General features: G+C 31.6%; 1 protein-coding gene and 1 non-coding gene across 2 annotated transcripts; one reads left to right on the forward strand and one right to left on the reverse strand.

Annotated features, from left to right (window-relative positions):
• Positions 1–1,540: 1,540 nt before the first annotated feature.
• On the reverse strand, positions 1,541–2,425 carry LOC113383631. The gene is made up of 2 exons (XM_026621881.1): positions 2,383–2,425; positions 1,541–2,175 (listed from the first exon to the last, which is right to left on the reverse strand). The coding sequence occupies exons 1-2, from the start codon at positions 2,423–2,425 to the stop codon at positions 1,541–1,543; spliced, it is 678 nt and encodes a 225-aa protein (XP_026477666.1).
• A 683-nt stretch (positions 2,426–3,108) lies between these two features.
• Trnal-uaa lies at positions 3,109–3,192 on the forward strand. Its single transcript has one exon. It is a non-coding gene; the product is annotated as a tRNA-Leu (tRNA).
• The last annotated feature ends 10,380 nt before the right edge of the window (positions 3,193–13,572 follow it).

A 13,572-nucleotide genomic window follows, 5' to 3' on the forward strand; every position in this document is an offset into this window, starting at 1 on the left:
TTAGATGGTTCGTAACCAATACAGTTATGGTGATTTGCTGACTTCTTAACAATAGCCCATTAAGTGTATTAGTTACCAATTTGTGCGTGTTTGGCATTTTTATTAATCCAATCTTGCTAAATATTCGCTCACCTTCGGCATTAGCATGAGGTAATGACATAATATTTAAGAAAAATTTGGCTATACAGTCAACCCTCGGTTTACACTGAACTCTGGGTACACGGTTCCCATACTACGCGGAGCTAAAAATCCGACATCCCTCCGACTACACGGACTTCCTATTCCACGGTTTTTGTTCAACAGCCCATAAGTTCCTTGCACAGTCTATGAGTGATTACAGGAACTTGATATCAAGAGTGTATTAATGTAATCTTTTATCACTTTTCATCTTTTAGATATGCCTGCTTATACAATAGCAGCCTAAGAACACGTTTGAGCTGAATAATGCGTTGCGCCAATTTTTGAATAAGGTGTCAATGTCATACATGTCATTTTATTCGTATTACTCTCACTTCAAGTTGTATTTCTTGATCTCCATATAGCACGATAAAAATGGTGCGATTTGTACCAACTCTGGGTCTCTCATATCACGGTTCCCATACTGCACTATGTAAGGTTCCATAGAACGCACTACGAATTAGCCTGAATTGTATGTTAAATACGAGTTTTTTATAGCACGATCCCCATACTGCACGGTACGCACTTGCCGCGTAAAGCGAGGGTTTACTCTATTTTTAAACCAAACCAAACCTCTTCCTTATCTTTGTAAATTAAAATTTTGTGCCAAAAATTATCTACTGGATCATCAAGACTAATATCATCTAGCAATTCAAAATTATGAAACCTTCGCCATTCATTATCAATAATTTGAATTTGACTTGGGTTTAATAATCGGGGCAGTTTACTCATTAATGGTAGAAAACTTGGCGTAGTGATTACGGTTTTACCATTCATTGCCTCAGCAGGATCCATTACTAATAAATTTTTCAATATAGTATAATTGAAATCGAATCGTTTCTTTATTTCTTCACATCCTCGAATTATGAACTTCTTGCATTTTGCAAGAAAATGCAATTTTTCTTGTAAACGAGGATGTTTTGAAAAGTCTGCTTGGTTAAAATATTTAAAAACTTCTACTCCAACATAAATATTTTGAATATTTTTAAATTTAGTCTGATCCGATGATTCAATATTATATATGGGTGTTTTATTTACGTAGTCATCATCCATATACGTTTTTAATAAATCCAAATATGTCACACTAATTTTCTTATAAACTGACATAATAATAGGCTTTTCGGACTGGAATAACTTGTTCAAATTCGTGAAGTTAGGTAAAATCCACAATAAAAAATGATAGTAGAGCAATATTATGGGATTCGCAAGTATTGAACTATCCTTACAACTTCAGATTCATTTTCATCTGTTCCATCACTATCAGCTTCCTCCTTTTACTCATCTTAATGGATTCCTCTTCATAATTTAATTGATTGAAATATAAAATTAATACGTCCCACTGCCCAACCAGCAAAAATGATAATCAGCGGGTCTGAGCAGGTTGTAAAATTTTATGCTGTTTCAAATCCAAAATGAATTGAATACCTTTGTATGCATATTGGCGTTTTGAGCTCACTGAAAAATGATTATAAACTAGCTGTGGTAATTTTTCACATTCTGTTGGTAATTCAGAACATGCATTACTTGCGCAGGGATGTAATGAGTGACACAGGTATTTCATCATGTAAATTCCAGGACATCTCTGCTCAAAACGTGTTCTTACTAAATTTTTATCCCCTATCATACTGTTACACCCTTCTGATTCAAACCCAATAATATTTGTGAGTGGAACTGAGTATTTTTCAAAAGATTTTTCAATCATCAACATTTTCAAAATATGTTGTGCTGATGCTTCACATGATTTATCTTCTTCATTAAAAATCTGATACAACTCCCAGAAGCGACTGGTGATTTTACCTTGCTCAGCATCATAAGATCTAACAACAATGCATAAATTTTGTGTCCTAGAATTGTCAGTTGACTCGTCAATTATAACACTAAATAATACATTCTCTAACTTTATAGATAAATCTTCTTTTTCAGTTGCTCTAATTACGTTTGACACTACAGTAGCAGACTTTGATGATTTTAACCTTAAATCCTGGACAATTTTTGAATCTGAAAAGCAAAGGATGATTGTGCTCAGCTAGAAATCCACAAAGTTTTATTTTTGCACGTGTTGCATTGTTATCAAATGATGTTTCCACTTTTTTTTTAGTAAATGATTGAATTGATTTTTGATTCGAAGCCTGATTGATGACAAATGACTTTTAGATTTGCCATGATTTTTAATTACCGTGAGCTCAGCAGTAAACGATGTATTACATAATCTGCATCTAACTTTAAACTTGTCTGATGCATCTGGCATTAACCACGTGTTGAACTTGGTATCATTCATCCATTCTCTCAAAAATGTTTGCTTTCTACGTGCATAAAGTTTCGGCTTTTTAGCCTATAGTCTTTTTGTATCTTCATCAAAGCTTATGTTACTCATCTTGTTCGAAAACGTAACACTTGAAATAGCAAAAAAACACTTTATTCTTCTGTGGATATGGATTTAGGGCTGGAATCTAACCTAAATCAATAAATAAAATACTTTTGAAAATACAAGCAGAAACTACTAACTGCACCAATTGATTTGTAAATAATTACCTGATTCAGCACAAAAAATATTTTTCGGCGGATTATAATTTGAGTTGTAAAGTACTGCAGCGCACAACAAATATAAATAATATATCACAAAGCTCCAAACGATAAATGGCTTTCGAATCCAAGCAACAAAAGTGTACATACAACAAAGATCACATTACTGAGAGTGTAGGTACCATAGATAATGTAAAATAGGTACATAGATATGCTTATTTATCTATGGCTGCAATTTCCATAACTAACTAAAATTCGATTACAAAAGAGGGCAGCATAATACATAAAAAAAGATTATCGGTAAATTTTACTGAATTTTCGTGGAATGATGAGTTATCGTCAGGGTCGTATGTTCAATCGTATAATACCCTAAATTATGTGTTCATAATTGCCTCTTCACAATCATCAGTCAGGTTGGCCGAGCGGTCTAAGGCGCCAGATTTAAGCTCTGGTTCCCGAGAGGGAGCGTGGGTTCGAACCCCACACCTGACAAAGTATTTTTAGTATAATAAGTCGAATTTATAAAAGTTTCAAATAAATATTTATTGTTTTTATTCAATCTTTTAATTTATTTATCAAAAAAATAATTATTTTGGTACATTATTTTTTTAATTAATTGATTCTAATAACTAGTGGGGCGCATGGCATCGTGCCTTAAGGCAAATTGTTGGAACTTCCCGTACCAAAAATTATTATTTTTTTAAAAACGATTAACATTTTTGAAAAAAAATTATTTCGAAAAAATTAGATTTTTGAGAAACTATAAAATTGTCAAAAAATTACTTTTTTAAAAAAAAAAGTTTCTTTATTTTGACATATTTTAGAAATTCTGAACTTGTTCTCAAAGCAATCGTACTGCTTTAACTGCATAGAGACGAAATATAAAGCGCGTAAGCGCCACGTCGCCGTCTAACGGATAAACATTGGTACGGAACCCATAGGAATGTAAACAAGATTTATACTTATTGTTAAAATCTCTAGAAAATATCTGATAATTTTATGTGCATATGTCTAATGATCATTTTTGACCGCCGAATGGCATTTTTTTACTTTTTTCATTAGATCTCCGAAACCGCTAGACCTGCCTTCATCAAGATTTGACCAATTCTTCACCTTATCAATACAAGTAAAATGTTTTTTATTAAAATCGGACGCTCCGTTCTCTTAAAAACTGAGTTACCATTTTTGTCACCTTTTGCCCCGTATCTTCGGAACGGCTAAACCTGCCTTCGCCAAAACCTAATCAGCACGTCTCCTTATCAATACGAACCAAACGTTTTTTGAATTATTCAAATCGGTTGATCGATGTTCCCGAAATCGTCGACGAAAATTTGTATCCGCACACACACACACACATGCATCCATTTTTCTAAGGTATGCCAAAATATTCAGAAACCTTTGAAACGTAAAGATATATAAAAAAAATTATTTTCGATTTTTTGCAATTACTATATCTTGCCCTACGGGAAGTTAGAAAAATATTTTGAATAGAAAGTTTCAGCAAATATAAATAGATATATAAATTGTTAAATTTTTTATTAGAATTGCATTGAATAATAATTATCATTAATGTCACTACTTATGAAAACAGTCAGAAGCTAGTTGGTATTGGTATTTTGCCTTGAGGCAAGTTACATGAACTTCCCGAAATGTGTAAATAATCGACTTGATCAATAAGAAATAGTTATGAGTGATTAAAAGTGTTTTGAGTGGATTTGTCACCCAGATGTGAGTTTTTATAGAGGTTATTTAAAAAACTGTTAAAACAATTAAATAACGTATACCTAAAAATTATATTAAGGTCTTGCAAACTAAGCAACAGCACTCACAATCAAAACAAATAACAACGCAATAAAATACTTTTGTTATGTATTTTCAAACAATATCGTTTTTCTACCGATAGCAACGTCGTAAGAATCAAGGTCGTGTCTGGATATACATTTTTTGCCCTCTACTTTCAAATATTGTTTAAACTAGCTGTGAGCGGAATTCTGTCTTAAAGCAATTGAGGCTTCGTGCTTCAAGGCAAATTGCTGGAACTTTCCGTACCAAATATAATTATTTTTTCAAAAACGATTAACATTTTTGAAAAAATTTTACTTCGAAAAAATTAGATTTTTGACAAATTAGGAAGTTGACAAAAAATTACTTTATTGAAAAAAAAATTCTTTATTTTGACATATTTTGCAAATTCTGAACTTTTTTTTCAAAGCAATCTTACTGCTTTAACTGCATAGAGACAAAATATCGAAGCGCGTAAGCGCCGCGTCGCCGTCTAATAATTAAGCATTGATACGGAACCCACAGGAATGCAAACAAAATTTATACTTACTGTTAAAATCTCTATAAAATATCTGATAATTTGATGTATATATGTCTAATGATCATTTTTGACCGCCAAATGGCTCATTTTTTTACTTTTTCCTCCATATCTCCGAAGTCGTTGCACCTGCCTTTCAAAAAATTTGAACAGTTCTTTATTTAGTCAATACAAATACAATGTTTTTTGAATTATTCAAATCGGACGCTTCGTTCTCTTAAAAACTGAGTTTCCATTTTTGTCACTTTTTGCCCCGAATCTTCGGAACGGCTAGATCTGCCTTCGCCAAAAACTAATTAGACTTCTCCTTATCAATACGAATCAAACGTTTTTTGAATTATTCAAATTGGTTGATCGGTGTTCCCGAAATCGTCGACTATTATTTGTATCCGCACACACACGCACACACACGCACACACACATATATACACACACATACTTACACACAAACATACATCAATTTTTTCTAAGGTATGCCAAAATATTCAGAAACCTTTTAAACGTAAAGATATATAATTTCATTTTCGAGTTTCTTGCGATTACTATAACTTGCCCTACGGGAAGCTACAAAAATATTTTGAATAGAAAAGTTTCAGCAAATATAAATAGATATATAAATTGTTAAAATTTTTATTTTAAATAATTATCATTAATGTCACTACTTATGAAAACAGTCAGAAGCTAGTTGGTATTGGTATTTTGCCTTGAGGCAAGTTATGAACTTTCCGAAATGTGTAAACAATCGACTTAATCAATAAAAAATAAATTAATTTATGAGTGATTAAAAATATTCCGAGTGGATTTGTCCCACCCAGATTTGAGTTTTTATAGAGGTTATTTTAAAAAAAAAACTGTTAAAACAACTAAATAACGTATACTTAAAAATTATATTAAGGTCTAGAAAACTAAGCAACAGAGCACTCACAATCAAAACAAATAACAACGCAATAAAATACTTTTGTTATGGAGTTTCAAACAATGCCGTTTTTCTACCGATAGCAACGTCATAAGAATCAAGGTTGTGCCTGGTTATACATTTTTTGCCCTCTACTTTCAAATATTGTAAAAAAAATCTTAACTTTACTGGTTTTGGAGATACCGGTGGTGGACCGGCTAACAGTTATGGCAATTAGGGTTTACACAAAAACTGGCATTTCAGAAAACCGGTTTTCGAATTTTAATTTCACTAAAAAACCGGTTTTAGCCGGTTTTCGAATTTTATGTAGAAAATAATTTTTTGCTCGAATATTCTGTGATTTAACCGCAAATTTAGTGTTATTTAGAGCAGTATTTGACTAAAATTAATTATTGTTCAATTTTATGGATAGTATGCAAAATTATTTGAATTTTAATTAGTAGATTTAGAAAATAATAGTTTAAATTGATTAAATAACTTTGAAAATAATATTCGTTATTCATGCATCGTTTTCACATATAAGAATGAAAATATTTTTATGATAGTAAAAGGAAACTTTTCGAATAAATAAAAATATTACATTTTTAAATAAAAAACATTCCTCAAATTAATATTAGATACATATTGATACATACTTGTTAATATCAATTTTAGTTTTAAAAACAATTAAGCTAAACTCGGGTATTGTCTATTCCAAGCAATTTTAATTAATTAGTTTCAAACATTTTGACTGTTTTTTTGTTTATAAAAATATGATTTCAAAAAACTGAGAACATCTATCGAATTGCTACTTAGACGTGTCCTTTGTTTGCTCATAAAATGTCCTGAAATAGAAAATAATTTCATACTTGCGACCAAATTATGCTTAACTAGCCGGCCCGACAGACTTCGTCCTGTCAAAAAAAATTGTAATGTGGCGGTGTTTTGTCTACCTTTTTTCTATTCTTTGCAAAAAATTATCCTGAACAGAACCGTCACCCTGGTAAAATTCGGTGTGAATTAAAAATGATTAAATAAAACACTATAAGCATTTAAAAGTAAGTAATTTTAATAATGTAAATCATAATTCAAAAATCAGTTCAATTTTCATTGTAGTGCTTGTGATAAACGATGTTTTTTGTTTGATTACCTGGCGCATAGACAAACAAATCTGATGGTTTTCCAATACGGGAACAAACAACATACAATTTTCCATGTGAGAACATGGGTTTTTCTAAATTAATGCCACAAACACTAATGATACCATAAACGCACTGGAAACTCATTGGGATGCATGGTGCGAGAACATCTTCTGCTTTGTGCAAACCTTTGAATATAGTTGGTCGATATTTTGCAACATTATAATTGTCGATCCAACCTTTAATTGAAGATTGTGAGGTGACAATCCTAGCAAATCCAGCGAGTTTAAAAACTCCGGTGGATCGTCTTGGTTAGTTGCCGAATCAACTGATTCGCCTGTAATTTGTTCTTGAATTTTGAAATTTAATTAATTTACATCAATAGCTTGATTAATAGAAAGATATTTTTATGTTTATATAAATATATTCAAAATTAGATTATCAAAAACTACACAAATGTCATGACATAGATCATTGTTTTTTTACAAATTGCGTTGCCTACTCGATTAAAGAAGAAAAGGGCTGTTTTAGGGTTTTCCCGGCAATTATTCGTTTTTTTATTGCCGTAACAACCACCCTTGGACTTCAACGAACATTTTAAAAAAAGAATTGGCCAAATTGGTCCAGGCGTTGTTGAGTTATGCGCTTACCAACACATTTTGCGATCCATTTTTATATATAAGATAGTTTTTAAAGCTTGATATAATAATTCTAAGTTTTTTGTTCTTTTATTTGTGGCTTCTGAGGTTTAAAACTCTTTTTCTTAAGTTTGAGTAGAGGAAGGTACTTCTTCAAGAATAAGTCATACTGATTTAAATTAATACATACACTTGTATAAAAATCTAAATATATACAAAGCCTTCCTGGGAACCATTGCAGACTGATAAGATATCAAATGCTATTGAACCGATATGATTTCAAGAATCAAAGGCATTCATCTATCTTTTATATTTGGCTATATTTGCCATTTTTCATTTATACAGTGAAAACCGACTTTTTTCACTAAAAAACCGGTTTTCGAATTCCATAATTTTCGCGAAAAACCCGATTTTAAAACCGGTTTTTGAAAACCGACAAACCCTACTGCTGTTATGCTTATTCTCTATATTATATATTGGGATGCTGAATGGGATATTTAACTCGAAAATGCATTTAATAGAGCTCAACAATCACTAAAGGTACGAGCGCTATTTTTCCTCTTGATAACTAGATGTAACAGAATCGCATTTTTGAAAACCGACAAACCCTAATGGCAATCCATAATATAAAGTTAATTGCGACGAGTAAACAACTCCTTATATAATTAACCTAAAACACAATTTCCTTGTTTCAAAACAAATGCAAAAATCAAGCTGTAGAATCAATATGCACGTTGCATGCGCTGCAATAAATGTTTTTATTTCACTTCGCTGTATCGAATTGTTATTTCTAATCGTATTCGTTGTAGGAGCAATGGCGATCAGAACGCACTTGCAATGGAAACAATGAAACTTTGCAGGAGACCCTGCTGCCGTCCAGTGTGCATAGGCCATCGGCGACGAAGCAGGAGGCGGTGGGAGCGTTGGCCAACTCGAAGCAAACTGGCGCGACCACAATCGACCGAGAGGACGAGACGGAGGAGATGGTGAGGGTTGTGGACACGAAGGTAACGCTGCAGCTGGTCCAGACCGATGGGAATGTCGTCAAAAATAATGGTGACCAGGGGACAGCATAATAACAGCAGTGGGGTATATGAACATGTGTTGTAGGTGAGTGGATAATAGAGTTTTTGGTGATTTCACATAATAGACTCTAAAACTGAACTTGTTATAGTTCATTCAATTAAGGGAAAAAAATCGGTTTACCCTTGTTACAGTTTTACTTTCAGAATTTTATAAAATCAGATCTATATTTCAAAAACTTAATGGTCTACTTACTACAGATTTTCTGATAAAATTGTTCTGAGAAGGCCTTGGTTCTTTCTAACCTTCTATCAAGTCATGTCTTCTCTCAACTATACCATTAGAATATAATAAAGGCTGGTCTATATTTTACAAACTGAGTTGTCTACTTACTACAGATTTTCGCTGCGAAAAGCTTCAGATATTTCAAACTTTCTACCAGGTCATGACTTTTTGGTTCCAATTTGTCACAATTCTACCCTCAGAATATAATAAAGGCTGATCTATATTTTACAAACTTAGTGGTCCACCTACCACTGATAAAATTGTGCTGAGAAAAGCTTTAGATGTTTCTAACTTTCTAGCAGATCATAACATTTTACCAAGTCATGACTTTTCGATTCACCCTTGTTACAGTTTACAATTTAGATTTTGGATAGTCCTTGTCGCAATTCTACTTTCAGACTTAGTGGTCTACCTTCAAACTTAGTGGTCTACCTACTACAAATTTTCTGATAAGATTGTTTTGAGAATTGAGAAGGCTTTGGATCTTTCTAATTTTCTAGCAGGTCATGACTTATTTGTTAGCAGGTCATGACTTATTGGCCCTTTTTGCAATTCGATCTCCGGAATATAATAAAAGCTGATCTATAATTTACAAACTTAGTGGCCTAACTACAAAAGATGCTCTGATGCTGACAGAATTTTCTGAGGAAATTGTTTTGAGAGTAGCTTTAGATCTTTCTTTCTCTCCAGCAGGTCATGACTTTTCGGTTCGCAATTGTCACTGTTCTTCCTTCAGAATATAATGAACGCTGATCTACATTTCAAAAACTTAGTGGTCTACCTAAAACAGATTTTCTGATGAAATTGTTCTGAAAAGGGCTTTGGATCTTTCTAACTTTCTGGCAAATCATGACTTTTCGCTTCGCCCTTGTCGCAATTCAACCTTTAGAATGAAATAAAGGCTGATCTACATTTTACAAACTTAGTGGTGTACCTACTAAGGATATTCAGATAAAATTGTCCTGACAAGGCTTTAGATCTTGTACCTAACTTTATCCAAAGTAACTTTCCTATTGTTTGTCGGAAAAAAACCTTTGATCATTTGAATTAGATGACATGGCGAAGAATTTATGCATATATCTGATTAAATTTTACCAATCACCTGGTAAAAAAATGTTTTAATTTTTTTCGCACGTGATTTAGTAATGGCACATTCAGAGACATTGGCAAATAGCTATCCCCTGTGTCTACTTACTAAAAATTTAATTTGAATTGACCCAGCTATTATTTCTTTGCTTCGCACATGTTTAAATACACTTAAGACGGTTTTATTATTTCTCTTTTCTCCAGTATTGATATCAGATTTTTTTTCAAAGTTTATAGTGTAATCCGCACTAGATCCTTCAGTTCCTGTCTAAATGAAAATATGTAATTCACGAATTCGAAATTCTGAATCCGGCGCAGCCATAAACATGTAGGTACATTATAGTATGGGATTAAATGATACAGTATGGAAGCCATTTACCTTCTGGAGTAAATAACTAAGTAACTTCAAAAAATGACCTTTAATAGTGTTAATATTTATTATTCTTGAAATTTATTATAAATAACAAAGTTACGATTTTTCAAAAATTTTGAGACTAATAAAATTTTCTTCAAAAAGTGGAGTTAGTAGATATAAATTATATTTTTTTCTATTTGACATATTTAAAAAATTTCTTTATCGTGAAAATCTATAATCTGTATAACATTTTTAAAATAAAAATCAATAAAGTCAGCGTCAGGTTTATTACTATTTTCCTCAAAAAAAAGCAAAAAATAGTTTGTTATACTAAAAGCCAACAAAAAAATAACAGAAGTTTAGTTCATTTATGTCAATTCCAAATTTTATAGCTTTACGGGCCTCACTAATGTCGATAAAACGTATTTCAGTTTCATAAAATAATGAATAAACTTTAATGAATATGATTTTTAATGTAGAATTTAGGAAAATATAAACAGAAAACAGTCACCTATATCTTTTCCTGCAAGGTTGAAAAAATTAGTTCAGTTTTGAACTTGCCATTCAAATAAAGCATCTCAAGAAAATCTTTCCTAATCGTTACATATGTCTTCATTCCGTGGCTATTGAAATATCTCTTAGGTATTCTGAACGAATTTAATGTGACCAAATCCGACCCGAAATCACCGCAACAAAACAAATAGGCCGACGATTCAATGGCGTGACTGCCGCCTAATGACAGCGCATAATTCTGGTCGTAAGGAAATACGCTCCAGAGGACATGTTTCTGTCAAGTACAACAGATTATACCATTAATTGTATTTCCGAATTAATGATAACGACAATTTATAACGCCAAATGTTACTGGGTTCCCTTTGAAACTATGTAAAGCATGCCCGAAACGAATCCTTAAGTGAAATTATAATTCGTTGCAATTCATCATCTTTTACATTAGGCGTGATCAAAGCGCCCAAAAGAAGCGAGATAAATTATAAGGATAACTAGTGGAGCATCGTGCCTTAAGGCAAATTGCTGGAATCTCCCGTACCAAAAACTATTTTTTTTAAAAAGATTAACATGTTTGAAAAAAAATACGCTGATGAAATTAGATTTTTGAGAAACTATAAATTTTTGACAAAAATTTCCCTTTTTTTTTGAAAAAAAAAAGACTTTTTGAAGAAAAATTTATTTTGAAATATTTTGGAAATTCTGAACTTTTTTTCAAAACAATCGTACTGCTTTAACTGCATAGAGACGAAATATCGAAGCGCGTAAGCGCCGCCTCGCCATTTAACGCATATACATTGGTACGGAACCTATAGGAATGTAAACAAAATTTATACTTATTATTAAAATCTCTATAAAATATCTGATAATTTGATGTGCATATGTCTAATGATCATTTTTGACCGCCAAATGGCATTTTTTTTACTAAATCTCCGAAACCGCTAGACTTGCCTTCATGAAAATTTGATCAGTTTTTTATCTTGTTAATACAAGTAAAATGTTTTTTGAATTATTAAAATCGGACGCCCCGTTCGAATTACCGTTTTTGGCACTTTTTGCCCCATATCTTCGGAACGGCTAGACCTGCCTTCGCCAAAAATTAATCAGCACGTCTTCTTATCAATACAAATGTAATATTTTTTTAATTATTCAAATCCCTTCATCCGTGTTCCCGAAATCGTGGGCGAAAATTTGTATCCGCGCACACACACACACATACATCCATTTTTTTTAAGGTATGCCAAAATGTTCAGAACGTTTTGAAACGTAAAGATATATAAAAATTTTCATTTTCGATTTTTTGCGATTACTATAGCCTGCCCTACGGGAAGTTAAAAATTTATCACCTTTATGAAAAATTTATGATTTTTATGAAAAATTTAAAACACTGTAACCTTTGTATTAAAATGCTTGAGGTTAAACAATAAAACTAGTTTTAGGTTTTAAAATATTAAATAATTTGAACCTGAAAACTTATATTTGCAGTTTTTTTTTATCTCACATCATTAATAAAGTCAATTTAAAATTGGGTTATTTATAAATATAACACTATGTATATTCAAAGGGCTTTTTTAGAAAGCTCTTACACCAATTTAAAAAAAATGATATTCAGTAAACCTCAATAGCAAATCATATAGACTAGTCGCAATAAAATTGTGAGTAATAAAAAAAAAACAAATATGAATTTAATAAATGTAGTCCAAAGAATAGCAATGATTGAAAATACAAAACATTTTTTTTCAAGCGTACGAATTAATAATTTATCAATATTTGTTATAGATAAAAAATTCAATTCGAATATATAATTGTTCATCCATGTAAACAGATGGACTGATTTATAGGTATCGTACAATAAATATGTAAATTTAAAGCTACATGTATGAATAATAAAGGATTTAAATTAATTTGTCGTGTATATAGACAATAATGAACTACCATGTATTATTTGTTTACTTTAACAATTAGCAATTAGGTTTAGTTAGTTATAGAAAATTAGTTTGATTTGCTATAAGTTTTTTCACGTGCATAAAAATAAATGGTTTCGAAAGAAAAAAGCTACTTTAATAAATCTAATCGATTTTTTCTAACCACATTTAAAACTTATATAAATAAACTTGTGCCCCATCCAAAGTACAGAAGTAAAATATAATAAAGATACTGGTTTTCCAATAGAGTAGGATCGGAGATTAAAGGTCCGCGGGTAAAATGGTCCACCACTAACATTTCAAAAACACGTAAAGTTAGGATTTTTTTGACAAACGATATTTGAAAGTATAAGTGAAAAAATGCTTAATCAGTCTCCGCTTCAAATCAAGAAACATACCTATCAGGAGATAAAGAACCAAGTCTATAACAAAAGTATTTTCTTTCGTTGTTAGTTTTTTGGTTATGAGCACTGTTGTTTAGTTTACGAGACCTTAATATAATTTTTAACTATAGTTATTTAATTGTTTTATGAAATGTATTGTTGTTTTTAAGCTAGATTCAACAGATTTTTTTATATGCCCTCCATTAAAGCTTCTATCTGGTTGGGGCAAAAATGGTCAACTGTACCATGGCAAAGGTGTAAACAATCAGAAAATAGTAAATATAAAAGCAAATTAAGCTAAAGCAAATTAAGTTAA

Source organism: Ctenocephalides felis, unplaced genomic scaffold (genome assembly GCF_003426905.1).
Source record: "Ctenocephalides felis isolate EL2017-DRISC unplaced genomic scaffold, ASM342690v1 CF-g0.4_SCAFFOLD_03570, whole genome shotgun sequence".
Classification (NCBI taxonomy): domain Eukaryota; kingdom Metazoa; phylum Arthropoda; class Insecta; order Siphonaptera; family Pulicidae; genus Ctenocephalides; species Ctenocephalides felis.

Excerpts from the sequence above, each read along its gene's own strand:
- LOC113383631 (XM_026621881.1), bottom strand. The coding sequence starts at position 2,425 with ATGCCAGATGCATCAGACAAGTTTAAAGTTAGATGCAGATTAT. Across the intron at positions 2,176-2,382 it reads TAAAGTTAGATGCAGATTAT|ATTCAAAAATTGTCCAGGAT; the intron begins GTAATACATCGT and ends TTTGCTTTTCAG.